General features: G+C 34.7%; 1 protein-coding gene across 4 annotated transcripts in view; it reads right to left on the minus strand.

Annotated features, from left to right (window-relative positions):
* The window catches only part of LOC120346522 (sushi, von Willebrand factor type A, EGF and pentraxin domain-containing protein 1-like), a 40,445-nt gene that overhangs the window by 8,766 nt on the left and 13,048 nt on the right, over window positions 1-18,631 (minus strand). For all 4 annotated transcript variants that reach the window (XM_078115049.1, XM_078115048.1, XM_078115050.1 and 1 more), the window contains 26 exons: window positions 18,319-18,449; window positions 16,800-16,976; window positions 16,330-16,414; window positions 15,812-15,982; window positions 14,499-14,593; window positions 14,199-14,280; window positions 13,706-13,800; window positions 13,448-13,624; window positions 12,833-12,914; window positions 12,530-12,624; window positions 12,137-12,264; window positions 8,291-8,421; window positions 6,934-7,110; window positions 5,504-5,683; window positions 4,963-5,139; window positions 4,597-4,691; window positions 4,184-4,265; window positions 3,832-4,008; window positions 3,135-3,311; window positions 2,596-2,772; window positions 2,368-2,466; window positions 2,142-2,219; window positions 1,660-1,836; window positions 1,404-1,580; window positions 952-1,131; window positions 332-514 (listed from right to left, as the gene is read on the minus strand). In XM_078115049.1, the coding sequence (XP_077971175.1) occupies window positions 332-514; window positions 952-1,131; window positions 1,404-1,580; window positions 1,660-1,836; window positions 2,142-2,219; window positions 2,368-2,466; window positions 2,596-2,772; window positions 3,135-3,311; window positions 3,832-4,008; window positions 4,184-4,265; window positions 4,597-4,691; window positions 4,963-5,139; window positions 5,504-5,683; window positions 6,934-7,110; window positions 8,291-8,421; window positions 12,137-12,264; window positions 12,530-12,624; window positions 12,833-12,914; window positions 13,448-13,624; window positions 13,706-13,800; window positions 14,199-14,280; window positions 14,499-14,593; window positions 15,812-15,982; window positions 16,330-16,414; window positions 16,800-16,976; window positions 18,319-18,449 (3,585 nt within the window). The remainder of the gene's footprint in view (window positions 1-331; window positions 515-951; window positions 1,132-1,403; window positions 1,581-1,659; window positions 1,837-2,141; window positions 2,220-2,367; window positions 2,467-2,595; window positions 2,773-3,134; window positions 3,312-3,831; window positions 4,009-4,183; window positions 4,266-4,596; window positions 4,692-4,962; window positions 5,140-5,503; window positions 5,684-6,933; window positions 7,111-8,290; window positions 8,422-12,136; window positions 12,265-12,529; window positions 12,625-12,832; window positions 12,915-13,447; window positions 13,625-13,705; window positions 13,801-14,198; window positions 14,281-14,498; window positions 14,594-15,811; window positions 15,983-16,329; window positions 16,415-16,799; window positions 16,977-18,318; window positions 18,450-18,631) is intronic.

The raw sequence follows: 18,631 nt of genomic DNA on the forward strand, positions 1-18,631 counted from the left end.
TTATGTATTGATTATCGTCTGTGTGCTGATCATGAAGTTAAAATAAACTTGAATAATATGTCACACGGTTTCCTGTGATGTCTAATCGCAGCACAAAAGTTCAGAACGCTTAATTACTAGCAATCTTTATAATACTTGAAAAGGCTTTTTGAACAATTTATTTATACAAAATATGTATTTTAAAGTTATTATATTATCGTGAAATTTGATCATTTTTTCTCCTATACTGATGCAATAAAAAGACAAATCTTAAATAAATTAAATAAATATACAGCTCTTATTGAAGCGAAAAAAATCGGCTGTCAAATTACTATAGGAAGTTGGTGTCTACCTCTGCATACTGGATTTGTGTTGCTCCATACTCCTTCTTTCAGGCACACTCTATGTGACGACCCCACTAAGTTTGAATCATTTGCAGTACAAGCAAAAGAGCAATTACTTCCAATTCTATTCCCATCTGTACAGTTCATTATTACATCGTCGTCCAAAGATAAAAGATGCGGACATTCATCTCCTGAAAATGGAAGCGTCCAATTTGCTAAGTCATGTAGTTAAAGTGTGACACAAAATATTTTATCAAATCACTCGTGAAGAATTCCTATTTGAAGCTCATACCAATAAATCTTAAATGAGCAAATCCTAGTGGCTTGCTGGTTAACAATCCACCACGGAATCGCAAGTTGATTGGATATCTGGTTAGAATCTAGAGTGAAATAAATCTGGAATCTCATTTTCGGCGCAAGTTTACCTCATCCCCCATAGAGTCAAGGCATGCGTAGGAAATGTCGAGCTAGTAACACTCCCGTCTTTTAACACCCAGTTGCTACCTGCTTATAAAAACTACTTGTATATAAATACCTTTAAAGAGCTTCATTAAGAGCAGTGTGTGATATTGCTATGAAATTCAAATACAACGATTCCCGTGATTAAGAGGTTCATTTCTTTACTTACGAATGCATTCAGCAATGACTCCAGTCCATTGTCTATTCTCCTGGCAAGTTCTATTTTCCGAGCCAAGTAATTTGAATCCTTCCTTACAAGAGAATTTGCATGTGTTCCCACACTCATCTTGCAATGCTCCGCAATCTTTCGAGCCGTGTAGAGGAGATCGCAGAGGTGAACATTGAGACACTGAGACAATTAAATCAGGCAATGTATAAATAGGTCACAACAAATGTTTCTATTGAATTTAATTACATTCTCAATTGTCGGGTAGTGAGGATTTCTTTCTGTTACCAGAAGAGGCAAATGTACCAACTACTTATTGTATTGCCAATAATCTTAATTAATTTCAAAGAACATCCCGTGGGAAAACAAGTAATAATGTCTCTCTAGATCTAGATGGAATAATGCTGACAGAAACAATGAAGAAGTTAATTCAAGTTTCATGCTAGCGAACTTACTAATACATGCTGCCTCCTCTCCAGTCCATGAACCGTCTTCTCGGCACGTTCTTTCTGGCGACCCGAGTAAACGGTGGCATGAATCACATGCCACGTTACACGTACTTGATGCCTCGTTTCCTTCGGTACATTCAAGTTTTGAATTGAGAGGCGTTCGAAGTGTTCTACATTTGATTCCTATAAAAGCACTTTGTATTTATAAATCGGCAAAACTTAATTATAAATTAACTTCTGTGAATCGGATATTGTAACTCACTTTCACAATGAGGCTTAGTGTCGGACCAGTGACTGGAAGCCAGACATTTCCTGGTTGATGGTCCAATCAAGTAATAACCTTCGTCGCATACGTAAGTACATTCGCTATCGTAGTTTTGTTCGTCATTGCAGAATATCTCACCGTGATCAAGATTTTTGAGACTAGAGCAAGTTGTCACTTAACGAAAATAATAAAGTGAACAAGAATAAATACAAGTTCAGATGCTTAGAGTACCTGGTGTAGAAAATCGGTGCAAGAAACAAGGAATCGAAAAACAACATTTTGAAAATTTTTAATTGGTATTCAGACTGCTGTGATTATATTAGCAAGTAGATGGTTTGTATTGAAATGATCTGCTATTTAAACACCTTGTGATTAAAGTAATCTATATATCAATTCATCAATCTTGACTTAAGTCTAATAATTGGTCATTCAGCACTTGTAGCCCAACAAAAAGTCAAAAACATCAAATAACTACTTACGTCTACATGATGCAGGAACACCAGAAAATGTTCCATCTTCTTGACATACACGAGATCTCGTACCAAGCTGCCTGTAACCTAAGTTCAGAAGCACAAATTCAAATAAGAGAATGGATTGATTACTATTATTACTGGCTGAAATAAATTTTCCTACGTATAAGAAGATTTATACCTGGAGCCCAATTTTGTGGAAAATCAGTGAACATTATCCCAAAAAACTACTTACCGGTCATACATATCACTCTGCATAACGAGTTATATTCGTTTCCGGACGTACATCTAATTTCTCCGTTATCAGGACTTAACAGTTCCTGGCATGTAATCACTAAAAATAAAAATGAAATTGATCATTCAACTAAAAAATATTGGAGTGCCATTAAGATATATAAGTGTTCTAGTTTTCCATTAACATTACATTACAATTACCAAATTGGAAAATTGAGAATTTACTCACGTTCACAAACTGGGGTAGTGCCTTTCCAAAGCCCCGCCTTTTCACAAGTTGCCGCCTTGTCTCCTAGTAGTCGGTATCCAGTATTGCATGTGAATGTGCACGTCGATGAATACGCGTCTCCTGCTGAGCATGAAACACTGCCGTGCATTGGTGATTCCTGTGCTCCGCATCTAATAACTGATGAGAAATAAGATGACGATGCTCAAATATATGTACACAAAAGGAAAATAAAATATATTCTCTCCGAAATGTCAGCAAAAGTCCAGTCAAAAGGTAGATGAAGTGTATCGAATGTCGTGTGAAGTTTTGAAATAATTGTACCAAAAGTAATATAATTGTGTGAAAATCATTATGATAGTGCCAGTTAAAAAATAGCAAAAGTTGGGGTGAAATATTGGATCCATGGAAGTAAATTTGAAATAAAATAAAATAATGTTCTTGTAGCGAATTTTTACATCTTCAAGTACCAGAATTTTGAAATGGATTGGTCTACCAGTTGCGGAGAAACTCAAGAGCAATTAATAAATATTGTAACTTACGTGAACAACTGGGTGCAATTCCACTCCATGTATGAGTGTCGAGGCAGGTTCTAGTCTTTGAACCATATTTCTTATATCCTTCCGTACATTCCGCCGTGCATACAGAATTATATCGATCTCCATCAGTACATGTCATGAAACCGTTTTGAGGCATTGGAATAGGTCCGCATGTAATCCCTAAACAAGATGATAAAACATATGATTCGCACAGAAAATAATCAGGTAGTCAGTCGCTATGAATAGGACTCTAAATCAGCAGACACATACTGAACTTAGAAAGACTGAAATTTTTTGGGTTCCTCTTAGTCTACCTTTGAGCGAGGTTGCGGGATTGAGTTGGGCTGGTCAACCCTCGTTTATACAGCAAGATGTTCCTTGTCTGGCTTTTAGTAATTTATGTAAGATAGTGACAATTAGGCTATATGCCGTCGGGAAAACCGTAGAAATGAACCAAAAAAATTAGTTAGTAAAAGCATTGTGCCCCTCTACGCCAAGTGAAAGCAGAATATGCCCTGATGACGAATTGAACATTCAATGAGCAGCCCCCGTACTTGTACTCAAACTTTTCAGTAGTCTAGAACGCTTTGCAGAAAAGTTGTGTTCTTTCTAAAATATGTTCCAAATTTTTTTTTCGGTGTCACCCGATACCAGTAAACACTTGAGTATCCTTCGAAATTCACTATTTCAATATACTTACTAATGCACATCGGGGCGTCATTCGTCCACGTTCTAGATAATTGGCAAGTCGTTGCTTCGTTTCCTGCCAGTTCAAAACCTTCATCGCATTTGTATCGACAACTGGAATCGAACTCAGAACCTTTGGAACATTTCACTTGACCATCGCGCGGTGAAACAATTGTTGGACATTCGATTACTAAAAGTAGAAAAGAATTGGCTGTTTAGCTGTAAGTGTAAGGTGACCAAATTACGAAAATTTTAGAGTTTTTTTTATTTTTTATTTTTATATCGAAAACGATTTAAACTAAGTTAAGCAGAACGCATGATTATTGCATGTTGTGCATTAAATAATTATGTGACTTCAATCTTACGTTGACATATAGTTGCCTCTCCAGTCCATTCCTGATTTTCCTGACAAGTTCTACTCGACGATCCTTGCATTTCATATCCAACCTTTGAAATAGAATCAAATATTATCTACAAGTTTCAAATAAAAACAAATAATAATATAGTTGTTGACGAATTCGTAGCAACCCTGTCATGAGGTCCCAAGTCAACTAACGCAAACCAAAAAGAATTGAATACAGCTAAGCCCTACTTTCGTCAACTTTAAGTCTAATTGCGGCCAATCAAGTATAATTGCGACTCGGACCAGTAATGCCACGAGACGAACAACTCAAGTCACTATAAAATGTAGGACTCGGAGAAATCGAGTCGTTAAATCGAATTGACTCGGACCAGCTGAGAGTACTATTAAATTGTTGACACGAATCTTTATACTTACGCCACAAGAGAAAGTGCATGTTGATTGGAAATCGAATCCTCCTGTGCATATTATTTTCCCATTCGATGGTGCCTCCAATGGGTCACATGATATAACTAAACAGAAGATTATAAAGAATGTTACCAAATTGTATAGGTTTCCTTAATAAGTTAAAGCATAATCATAAATTACAAAAAAGGCGACATTTCTTACGGATGGTTTTTGCACCCTCGCAACACTTTTCAACATAATATGATCTAAACATAATATGAACTAGAGAGTTATATTGGACTTTCTGGAATGGCCGGTAAGCCAGTAATCCATCACAGATATTGTGTTTTTCCTACCGCAAAAATTACTGATAACTGCAGAATTTTCCTCACTTACCTGTCAAAGCGCCGGGTGCTGAACTCCATTCCCCTTCGGACGTGCATTGAATAAACTCGGGTCCGTTCAAAGTATAACCTGGCTTGGGTATCAAACGACATTCCGATCTGAAGGAGGTTGCGTGTGAACAGTCTACAATTGCATGTTCTGGCACATGTAGGGGGTCGCAGGAGATCACTAAAAATTGGGGTTATCGGTTTTCAAAAAATGAAAATTTCCGGGTCTATCAAACCCGCTAATTGTGGGTGCCTAACTGGGAGAGCAAAAATGCATCTTATGGCAACAATGGATTTAATAGGCTCAACTTGGGCAGAATGAATCGCAATATAAGAGCTCTTGTCTCCATCGTGTCTACGACAAAATTACAAGGTTTTAATGGAATCGCGACACAAAAGGAGCTCGGTTAGGATGAGATTAGATAGGGTTTAGCATTATTTTTGAAATCGTATTTGAAAAGTACTCTTAAATAAGCATATATCAAATATGAATTGAGCATAAAAACTCGACAGATTTATTTTGTACACTTATTTGAATAACTCACTTTCGCAATATGGCTGAGTTCCGGTCCATGCATGATCCTTGGTGCACGTACGTTTTGCGTCGCCTTCAATTAAAGTGTATCCTAAGTCACAGGTGTAGTCGCATACTGATAAATACTTGTCGCTTTTTGTGCATTTTACTGCTCCGTTCAGTGGATTTTTCAGTGATCCACAAGTTGCAACTGCAAATCATTGTCAATACTGTGTTATTACGTATCCGTCAAAACCATTTATAACCATACATTAGGTGTGATAAAATATGATGCCGCGTGACTATATGCCAACATCAGACATAACACAACATGACAACCTCTTGGCTCAATTTTACTGTCCAAATCCAATATTTTCGACGACTCTCAGTAATAAATCGAATTCACTATGATTTGAAAACGGCAGAAATTTTGCGCTGCCAAAGTTTTGTGATTCGGAATTTAAAATATATATATATTTTTTTTCAGTCGAATTTTCAGATTTCTATCGGTCCGACAGAAGAGCTTTGAAATTTCAATTTTCACAAGAAAATTTCAAATTAGTATCTTGACCAAACGTCGAAATGGTTATCACTGTAGTTCCAAATTCACAGAATAGTAGTGTGAAACTCGCTGTGCGTTTAAACAACGACCTATCTAATATACTTGTCAAATATACAACCTGACTTGACGTATTATGTTCTACCTAAATGCGATTAAAGATCTCACTATGAAATTTGAGTGTAAGGCATCCTTGTTACATACTATAAACGAATATAAATTTCGAAACAAACATTTATTCTAGAAAATTCACGATGTATCAAATATGACGCAAATTTTAATAAGTCAATATCCTTAAAATATCGCTATAAAGGAAATTTGAGAATCTCTAATTCAGACATTAAAACCGGCATTAGCTTTTCATATATCGCAAAGTAGAAATAATCCGGGACTAAAAAGCTTTCATGACACTAGAGAAGAGATGACGGAGTAAATCCATTATAACGTGTGATAGTGCAGTTAAGTGACATAACACAAGTCACAACATTTTCATTTACTTTCGATATATAACGTCACAAAATTTTCATTTTACTTGTAATGGAAAAAACGTAATTTGAAAAGTGAAATATAAATTTGCCATATTTAAAGTATGCAAAGATAATATAAAATAAAATGAACCAAAATCGAGTTGACAATCGATTACCAAGTGGGGCTAAGCGGTTAGATATTGGCATCGCTGGTTAAAAATATTTTGTTTAAGTCCCATTTCGAACATCATATATTCCGTCCCTTTCAAAACATCGTAACTCCTTACATACCAGGGACAAGCCTTGGTTGAGGAGAAAGCCGTATAGAAGAGTTGTTCAAATTAATTTACTCGGCGTAGCGTATGAATCACTTCTCCTTATGACATATGACCGACCCTATTTCAATCACAAATTTTACAATTCTACATCACTTACTTTGACAAATAGGTTGTGTTCCAGTCCACGTCGAATCGCCTTGACATATGCGGGTTGTTGTTCCGGTAATATCGTATCCCATATCGCATTGATATTTGCATACAGATTCATATTGATCCTCCACGGTACAGACAACTTTGCCGTTCTTTGGAGATTTTAGATTTCCGCATTGGACGACTAGAAAGTAAAAACAAAGAATGTGAAACAGAATTCAAAGCATTGTCACAAAAGTAGACGAATACATTTTATAACATATCACAAGTTGGGAGAAGCCTTAAGCTCTTTAAATAAAAATTATAGTTAACAAATAGCAATCAGTCAAATTATTCGCTTAAACCGGGGGTTATTTTCCCTTATTTTCTTATTTACCTCTTTGCAAATTTCGAAAATAAAATTCGAGGCGAAAGGGCTTCGGAATAAAAAATGGAATTTTAATGTAGAATAGTGTATGTAGATGTATAAGATTGATTGTGCTAGGTTCACATAACCCGGTAGAAAACCCCCGTTTAGGACTTGAATGCCACACCTCACGGCGGCGTCTCCTTTCGTTTTAGTGATTGCTTTAACCCCTGAATATGTAAATTTTCCGGGTTCAGGTGGGTTATGTAACCTTTAGAATATCCTACATAGTTTTGCGAAAGAAAATAAGTAGTTCTGTGAAATATTATTTTTTATTATATTTTACAAAACGCGAAGAATACAATACACTCTCTGTTTTTTGGGTCAATTTCTGATAGATACACCGTTAAGCAAATAAAACATTAAAAACGAATTTATTTTCATGGCTGTGACAGCTACAAAAATAGCTTATTTATAACTTTGTTAGGATACGACAAACAAAAAAGCAGACGAATTTTTTCACGGGGCCACGAAGCGTATATGCAACGTTGCCTGGGCCACCGCATTCAAGCAAGCGGCAAAAGTAAAGTGGTATTTGTTTTGGAAATATGAACCAATCCTAAATCGGATCATAGTATATGCGTACGCTTTTTTTGCCACATACACCTGGGTAATATGAGAGCAAAAATAGAGTTAGCCACAAAAAACATCGTTCATATTGTTTGAAACCTATCATATCTCAAATGAAAAAAGATAGAGTTAGCCACAAAATACATCGTTCATATTGTTTGAAACCTATCATATCTCAACTGAAAAAAATATAGAGTTTGCCACAAAATAAATCGTTCATATTGTTTGAAACCTATCATATCTCAAATGCGAAAAAGATAGAGTTTGCCACAAAATATATCGTTCATATTGTTTGAAACCTATCCTATCTGCAGTGTGCAAAATTCAGATCAAACGGCGTTATAATTATTTCAGTCAACTCAAATGCGCATTAAACAAATACACTTACGCGAGCATGAAGTTGGCTTTCCCGACCATTTTCCATCTGCTTCACAAGTTCTTGCTCCGCTGCCCATGAGGTCAAATCCAAGATCACAAGAAAATCGACATCGCGAATCATACTTGTCATCATCCTCACATCTAAGAATATCGAAATGTTTCATTATGTACATTATTTGTTTGTGGACATACGACGTGACACAGGTGTCTGATTGAAGAAGGAGATCAAAGAAAGTAAACGAAAGCTACAGGGTGACGACAACATCGCCAAAAATGGTCTTAAAATTGACTGTCATCAAAAACGATTTTCACAATTGAAAATTGTGTTTAGAAAGGCGTTCAGTATAAAGTGCCTTGAACACAACTCAAGAAAGAATGTTTGGTTAGGCACAAACAGAATAAGACAATGTCTGAGATCATTTTAAGAAAAAATATATTTATCGTTAACTAACGTCACACCAAATCTTTTTCAACACATTGTTGCATTAGAAACGAATGCCGGGATCAATATTCTCAGAACTTATGGTTGTCGTATTATAATTTCGCACTGGAGGAAATCGGGTCTTTATACTTTAAATCCACAAAATATAGACCCAAGGAATAAAGAGGACTGAAATATGACGACAATAAATCACGTTAAAGTTGCATAACGGTCATCAACAGCGATGACAAACTTAATTGTAAAAAGTATCAACTTGCAGATATACTTGGTAACAAAAGATATACTACACCATAAAATGTGGAATTGGGTTGGTGACGTAAATGTGGCTTTGGGGTCATAACAGGTCAAATCCTTGCACGTTTCAGGTCGACACTACGAATTTGCCAGAAAATACAGGCTTTCTGTGGTAGAACTCAAGTAAGTCGTAGGATTACTATACAATCTGACATTGTCTACTAAAATCACATTCACTCTATCACGCCCTATCATATAATTTATAGCTTGGAAGGTGCCTATCATGTTTGCCCCCCACGTTGATGTATTCCAAAGTCCCAAAGGATTTTGCATGAATGAATTGATAAAAAAATTTTTGCTCAGATTCAAACAAAAAGTTTCTTTATTCCAGATAATAAGGGGTAAAATGCAATGTATACCGACAACATATTTCGATCAAAATCGATCGGCCACCAACGAAAGCAAGCCAAGACAGGTGTTTCCGGCATTCCGGTTTGCGGTCCACTTTTGATTAGGACTGGGTATCTCCAATTCAATAGTAAATTATTCGAATCGATTCGGACGAATATTTTGAATCGCCGCCATCTTGTGTTTTTTGTCCGCCAAAGGTCGAAGTGAAACCCCCCTTTTTTTATTGAAGCCATATTTTTACAATGCAATTCTGACTCCTTTATTCGTGATGAGTTATTGGGAAAACATGATTCTGATTGTGTGTGACGCTCAGCGAACTGTGTGAGTAATGGATTCCATGTTTCAATAATTTTGGTGTCTTGAGGTTATTTTACAAATGAAAAAAGTCACATATAAATACCTAATCGGGATCAGATTCGAAAATAAATATTTGATTCGATACTGATACCATCAGGATTTAGAAAATGTCCAGTCCTACCCCATTTTAGAACATATTAACCTGACAGTAATGCGGACATAGCCGGTCGGCAATATACTTTCGTACCCTACGTCTTTAATTGGTAATAGATATATACAAATATATCTTAACATCAGTCAGTTACACTAATTTTTGCAAATTTGATAGCATCATTTCGAAGCGAAAAATCGATATTAAAATGAAATCATTGTTCAAGAAGCGATTCAACTGAAATTGTTTTTTGATATTTTACCTTAATATATTTCTAACGAGGTATTAAAACAATTGGTACATATTGGTTTTGAAGTATCGAAATATCAGTGTACTAATCGTTTTATCGTATATGTCGTTATGCGAAAATATTATACCTGCTATATCTAGACGTACTTCTGTTTAACTTATTACAACTACTTACTAATTGTTATTCAATACAATTCAAATATATTGTTATAATATATTCAATAAGATAATGCCATTTTAATGCACATTTTGTGTGCACGTATTCATGTTTAGACAAGTTGATTTCAAAATCTTTCAGCACGACCGACCCCGTTTCGAGATTCAGGAAGCAAAACGTTCAAGTATGCAAATGGTATGTATATTTGAGGCAGACGACGAGAGACGCCTCGATACCCCCGAGACGCCTCGATACCCCCCACAAAACGCCCATTTTACACAGTTTGGTGAATTTAGACAATGTCAGTACTTGTTTGAGAACTGCGTAAGATGATCTTGGCTCACTGTGTCGAGTGTAGGATCAGTAAGAATTGCGCCGCCTAGGTATTTCTTGTATAGGTTTATATTTGTCCCGAAGTCACGGCGTGAAAATGATACTTTAACAAAAGCTGGCACATACCTCATCGGCAAATAAAATAAAGTGACTAAATCACGTATAGGTATGTACTAAAGTGAGTTTGGAAATCCAGTATTCTCAATCTTATTGAAATAATATTTATATCCCTTCTGAATCAAGTCTTTACCTCATTTTGCAATTTGATTGCTATGCTTTGCTAAACTTCTACAATTCAAAAGTGATAGGAAATGGGCCAAATAATTGTACATTTCTGCCAATAAATTAGTATCGTTTTTAGTTTTGATGACATTTCGTGAGCAAAAAGTATGTTTTGAACAAAAGTGCCTTAGATAACATGGTAACTTATAGTCTTGAGGTCTATATCCATCTAATATCGTTTTGTTTAGAAAACACTTGCCAAGGTCACAAGTATACGACTTTACATCCGCCGGGGCGGCAAACTTATTTTCGTGTGACGATATACATTAAGCTTACGGGAATGCCATGTTTTGATACAATATAGGAAAAAAGCATTCAAAAATTGATTGTTACACATTATTATAGCTCTGACCAAGCTTGATAGAATACCAAATAATTCTGATGGTTTGGGAGGTAAAGAAAGTTGATAAAATTGCGTCTCTATTATTGTAAACATCAATCAGTATTATGATTAAGCCTTGATGTTGCTGTATTTAAACGTATACATGCACGATCCTTATAAAAAATGTTTTTTAAATGTATCTTGTTTATATGGTTTAATTGACAAGAAGTATCTAAGAGTCGGAGTGTGCATGCGAAAAACTTGACTAAATGTACTTTATCAAACAAGCTGCAAAAATTGAAAAATTCTTTGGAAGTCGGGTAACGATTTTCAGTCTACTATCTATTAATGTACAGAAGACTAAGCGTCAATAATAAACTTGACGGCGAGCTGTAATGTTGGGTATAAAACACAATTTCTAAGTTGTCAAAACGTCAAAGAATGGCAAACATGACTGAGTTTAAAGGTCAGTTTCAACCTTTCTATGTTCGACGAAACAATGAATCATATTCCAATATAAGCAAAGGGCCAAATGAACTGAGTTCATGTAAATTAAAACCGCAATTTAAGTATATGTTTGATTTAACGATCAAATTTGTGATTTCAACAGACACCAAAAGGGATTAAGCCAAACCGACCTTTCACAGGTGGTATTATTAAACGGAAATACGAAAAGATACGTTAGGACGCAAAGGAACATAATCAAAAGCGACGTGAAAAATTAACAGCCATTTTTGTGTTAATGCGTATCTATGGAAACTCTTATCAATTGATAATTAACTGATTATATTATTATAAGATTTAACAATAAATATTTTTCTGTGTCTTAAAAATGTCCATGTACCACTTATCTTACTCGAACCATTTTTCCAGTGAGACAAGTAATACACCTGTATTTTAGAGAGGACATTGTGCATATATTGAATTCAACATATTACGTTTCGCAGTATTGCAACTTTGGTTGAAATTTGATCTTACCGTTTACTACCGTTTGTAGGCGTTTCGAGTTCTCCACAAGTAACAATTGTACAAGTTACTTCGCTTCCGGTCCAGGAATGATTTGCCATACACCCCCGTACTTTACTTCCTGAAAATGTATGACCAACCTGAAAAAAACAATTACTCGTAAACTTTAATTTGAACATATAAAATTCTGTCTATTTCGTAGGTTTAATCTATTTTATTCCGGGCATATTATAGTGAATCATCTTAATGTCTATATCTAGCCAAGAAAATGCTCCATTGCCTCGAGCAACTAAAAAAAAGTCAATTTACGTATTCCATTCCCAAAAATGGCACTACCAACTGTACAAAATCATTCTAAAATGACATTGAAAATTTTTATATAGATTTCTAAATGGAAATATTTACCTCACAGACAAAGCTACATTCTGAAGCATAATTGCTTGAATCCGTACATTTCTTGCGTCCATGCCGAGGAGTAGACAGTTCAGGACAGCTGATCACTGAAAAATAACTTAAAGTTCACGTTTGATTTGTGACGTCATACAATCATATCTTATACGTCATCAGTTATTTTTAGAGTACAGTACTCAATCTTGGGCAGAGAGTAATAACATGACAGATTTAACTATTCCCGTGACGTCATCACATATGACGCCATAGACCGTTTTCCTCAACGCTGGGATAAGTAATACTTATCGAATAACTCACTTTCGCAAGATGGTGCAGTACCGTCCCATGTATGAGCACCCGTACATATTCTGTTTCGAGATCCCTTTAACTTGTAGCCTTCCTGTTGAGATATAAATGTGAATAATATATTTCATTGAAAAAAAATCGGCGTTCAAAAACCTCACAGATTGTAGCAAATAGGAAAGAAATCTTTATATCTTCAGTATTGGGGAGTAGTCCACAAACCTCGAGTCTCAAATCAAGACGTCCTGGCGGTTAGTCGAGTCCTAGTTTAAATCTTTCCGCTGAGATGGCTTTAGTGACTTGGTTTGTCATGACCGACCCATTTCCACATAAACACTTTCAGGTGAACCACAAACTTATTAATAATTGCTGAAGTTATTGAAAAATTTAGTTTCATTTATGCCACTATAGTTAAATTATGATTGTAGTGGCAATGAATGATGATGCTGTTTTTTGCCAATGAGTCGTAATTTATTTTCATCTTATTCATTAAAGTGAAAATAGGCATAAGAAATTTAGTCCACAAAAGTAAAAAAAGTTGAGAACCACTATTTTAATATGTATTTACCCGGCACCGCCATGTTCAGAGCGGAAATGTGAAATAAATGAACTACAAAATTGATCACTTACGCCACACGAAAATTGACAATTCGACGAAAAATCGTTGTCTCTGCTGCATGTGATAATACCATTCTTTGGTGAAGTCAATTCGTCGCATGTTATTCTGTTACAAGTAACTTCGTTTCCAGTCCATAAATGATTCGCTTTGCAAGTTCTTACCACTTTCTCGGACAACTCGTAACCTTCCTGATTTGACGAAATAAAGAGAATATGTTAAAGATTCGTTACTGTTTTTAAATAAGAATGTCAAATGTATTGCGACCTTACCTCACATGTAAAAGTACAAGACGATTGATACGAATTTCCTTTTGTACATTCGACCTCTCCGTTAGCTGGATTTTTCAACTTTGCACAAGTTGCCACTTGATAGAAAATAATATTACACTTCAATTCGGAAATTGTATATAAGTTTTTTTGCAAAAATTCTAATTCCAAATACAAATACAATGTTTTTTTGCGAGACCGATCACTAATCCTACTACAATAAGCGACAATGGATTCGTTTGCGTATAATGCAAGGATGCTGTATCAAGAGTGAAAACTATTCTAGGTGATTCAAAAATGTAATTGCAAACTTATAAAAGCATATTTCTGTAATGTTTCTTCAAAGCGAAGTCAAACTTCCCCAGTAAAATAGATACAGAAATAAAGTTTTTTTAATGATATGCCGACGATAAACGATCTTATTATTTTTCAGATGAGGATAACTTCTTTTTTGACATTATTTTGAAGAAATTTGCAAATTATATAATATACTAACGTAAGCACGAAGTGTCGTCATCTGTCCATTCGCCATTCAACATACAAGTTCGACTTGTTGGTCCTACAAGATCAAACCCTTCCTGAAATATAAAATATATTATTGTACGGTAATATTTATAAATGGGATTAAAATAGCTGTGAATGAAACCATTTGTTTCAAGTATCTCAGCTTCTCCCATGGGATGTGAAGGAAATATTCAATGATATTTGGTAATATTCAAAGAGATTATCATTGAATTATTTATTTCACTTTGTTCGATTTTGTTTTGTCGATTTGAAAACTAGAATGTATACGTACCAAGCATATGAAAGAGCAGACAGAGTCAAAATCAGATTTCTTTGTGCATGTCATCAATCCACTCTCGGGAGTGCCTAATGGTGGGCAAGTTATCACTGAAACAATAAAAATCAATATTATTTGGTAATGAAAACAATAGATATTTTTTGTGAAAAAATTTGATGACTGAATTAAGCATGTCACGAATTCTTGGCTTTGGGTAAGACAATCTTTAAACCAAGCAACAAGGAAGTCTTGCTTACAATAACTGTCATTCATATGTATCACTCGTAAATTTTAATAAATTTACCACATTTTGTGTAACAGTTTGATCACACTATGACTATGGTGCATATTCCGCTCACAATTACAAAATGATTTTACAAATGGAATAAATTATCTTACTCTCGCGATCGGAAATACAAATTCAAGTTACCGGAAAATGTGTACTATAATCCAGAAGGATTTGTTGAAGTACGATTTTGATGTTTTACTACATTGTACCTATTTATCCTTTCTACCACACCCAGAACAAAATTATACTACGGCTTAGAGCAGAAGAATTTCAAGGTTTGAAGATTCTTATATATCAGAATAGGGTACGCTAATAAATACCTATAAATCTAGTGGAATGTATGGATATTTTTAACAGCAAAAATCGCAGGAATGCCAATCTTAGACTGGAATTCATTTATAGTCAAGTGTAAAAGCCTTTTCTCCCATGGTATTGTTTATATAACGATTTGTTTTGAAGTGTTGTGATCTTGTAGTATTTCCATGTCGCCAAAATGTCCAGTAAGATTCCGAAATCATTTACGTAAGTGAATAGATTTAATAGAAACACTCAAAGGGCAATAGTATTAGATTTTGCAAGTTTCAAATACAGTGCAGATACGCCTAATTCAGTTTCAACATTCGCGGAATATTATTAGAAAAAGAATTTAGACCATATTTATATTTACCCATAAATGGTTACCCATAAATGATTTAAAACAGGTAAAATACTTGTTTAGAAAGAAAATTTACGGGGCTTTACGAAAAGCTTTACCGCTTCTAAATTTAGAATTTTATTCAATGAAATTTCCAAAATGAAAATAGTTGAATATATATATCTTAACAAATACACTATACTGCCGTCGAAGATAAAAAAAATATCTCATATAAATCGCAAGCACCCATAAATCTAGCCTAGCGTTATCAATTTGGAAGGCTATATGCCGAGTTGGAAATTGCAGCGAGATAAAAGATCTTTACATATTAGTGGAGGGTCGTAGCATTAATTTTTGGGTGAAGGTGAGGAGAAAATAACTCTGAAAAGCCAAGTATAGTCTTACGATCTGCAGCTGGAGTTGGACCTGCTCCTTCGTCGGTGCATTCAATTACACTGGATCCATTCAAGCTATACCCAAGCTCTGCTTTTATGGTACAAATAGACCCGAATCTTCGTCCATTGGTACATGTAATAGTCGTATGAGGTTTTGCGATGAGGTTGTCGCATGTTTTCACTGGAGAATAATATTTTAAATTCATGCAGTTTATATATAAAACTAACTGATTAAATAAATTCATGGGGAAGTTTAATGCCAAGTCAAGTCAATTGCAAATTATTATAATCTCTAAATGTCGTCCAAATGATTTATTTAGCTGTATTTGCTGAGCGTTTTAAAATAGACGAAAACAACGAAAGAAAGAAATTCAAATAAATCTAAGGGAATAACAATACATGTATTTTAGACAAAACAATACTGTCGTTTAATTTTTAACGCACATGACAAGCTTCAATTCAATATTTCTCATTCGATAATTTTTTTATTATTATACTCTTAAATATACAAATGCAATATGATCTTACCATTGCATGAAGCTTCTTTGCCATCCCATTTTGAATTCTTTTTACATGTTCGGGTCACACTTCCTTTTCCTAGATAGTATCCAGTCTGAAAAAATGGAAAATTTGTACTGTTATGTTGATGCAACATTCGTTACTAAAGTTAATCATATTAAAGCATATCAGCATAAAGCATAATCATATTATAATATAAAGCATGTCATAATATATCAATCATATAATATAACATGAGTATACGGTTCATTATATCAATTATTGTTTCGTGATGACGAAATGACTCATAAAATCGATGTGTGCTGACCCAGAAAGAAGTTCCGTATCTCCAAGTCCGGTGCCCATTAATACTTGAGTGACAACTTCTTATACAGAGTAATATTTAGAGTAAGCGCGTGAAAAGTCAATAAAAATTTACCAGTAAATTCATACAGTGAAGTCAATTTTATACAAAGATAAGAGTTATATAATCTACTTACATCGCATTCCACAACGCACTCTGATGCATATTCATTTGATGCCGAACAAACCATGGAAGCATGAAGTGGTTCTGCCAGTACTGGACATCTGATCCGAACGCAGGATGGTGCCACACCAGTCCAACTCCTATCTCCACCGCAAATTCTTTTTCGACTTCCCGTCAGGTAATATCCTTCCTATTAAAATAAATTGTCAAATATATTGTGTTGAAAAAGATCATGTCATTTTCATATGTGAATAACGCAGTAACAAAATATTTGAAATTTCGAAGAAAAAAAATGAAACGGAAAGTAGCTATAAACATCTTTTTTCAAAAGATTCGTGCCACCTCATAGTTAAGTGGGCAAAAACGATTCTTGAATAAATACTGTACTATTTTTCGTGAACAAATATATTCAGGAATAACTATCGTACGTCAAAAATAGTAACGGGGCAATTGAAAAGAGATGCCAATCACCACTAAATTTTTGAGCCAAGGTAAACAGAGGTTTATAGTATGTACAAAACCTTAACCTTACGTTAGTGTCAAGTGCAAAATATTTGAGTATTAGCCAAAATATCAATATATATGTCATTTAAAATATATTTCGGTGTCAAAACAAAGACAATAATGATATTTTAATCTACTGCCTGAGAAAACTAATTTGAACTAACTGGAAAATCAAACACCAAAAATATGTTATTCATTGTATGCAACATTGACCTCTCGTATTTATAGGTCTGTTAAGGTTCATCTCGAATACAGTGTGAAGAATTTTTAACTTATACTGCGCCATGTAATTTATATCTTACACTGAAAGGACTCACTTTTGTACAATCTTGTACACCTTTGTACAATGGATTGAGACGGGATCTTAAAGGCGCCAAGTTGCCCACTTAAGATAACTGTTTAAAACTTGTCGTCGGCTGGCGTGACAGTAGCGGGAGATGTAATGGTAAACTATACCCTTGAAGTGGAATGGAAATGGCGTCTTCAAGGTTGGAGAAAATTAATGTTCGGTATTTTTTTGCAAAGACATCATTTTTTCAATATTCAAATTTATGGTTATAATACGATAATATATGGCAACCTATCGCTAAGCCGCATGGAATGAGAAAGTTTTTATCGGTTGATATTGATATCGTTCTATTTATATTCGAAGAAATTTGAGATCACCTATATTAGGTTGATAGCCTCGATTTGAAATATGTACCAATTTATAAATAGTAACAACTGAATCATTGTTCTTAAAGTAATTACGATAAAGAGAAATGACAAAAATGTAGTGTAGTACAATTTTTATCTTATTGAACTAATGCCATATAGGAATCGAAAATTTAAATTCTTCACGCTATTCAAATCGTAATAATCGTCAATTTGCATGATATACCGAGAAAATAATCATTTGATAAAAATAAACAAATTCCAATGTCACAAAGAAAAAATTCCGTCGCGTTGTATTTATGTCAGCAAGATGTCGCATAACGAATAGTGAAGAAGAGTGTCCTTGTGGATTCAAATCAATAGACGATACTCACTTCACATTCAAAATCACATCTAGTACGAAATCCACTCAGTAAAGCCAATTCTTCGCCACCATCCAATGAATCTGGTGCAGTGCATGTGATTTTTCCGTTCTCCAGAGGTGTCATTTGCTCACAGGTAACCACTGAATGAAATACAAATTATAACGTCAAACACGTGATATTGATTTGATAACTATAATAAAAATAAAACGACTGAAAACATTGACGATTTTCGTCGTATAGATCTGATTTTACATCACCAGGCTATAAAATAGCCAACAAGGTTGACAAATTGATCAAAAAGCAAAGCTAAATTTGAAATTAC

This window comes from Styela clava, chromosome 8 (genome assembly GCF_964204865.1).
Source record: "Styela clava chromosome 8, kaStyClav1.hap1.2, whole genome shotgun sequence".
Lineage (NCBI taxonomy): Eukaryota > Metazoa > Chordata > Ascidiacea > Stolidobranchia > Styelidae > Styela > Styela clava.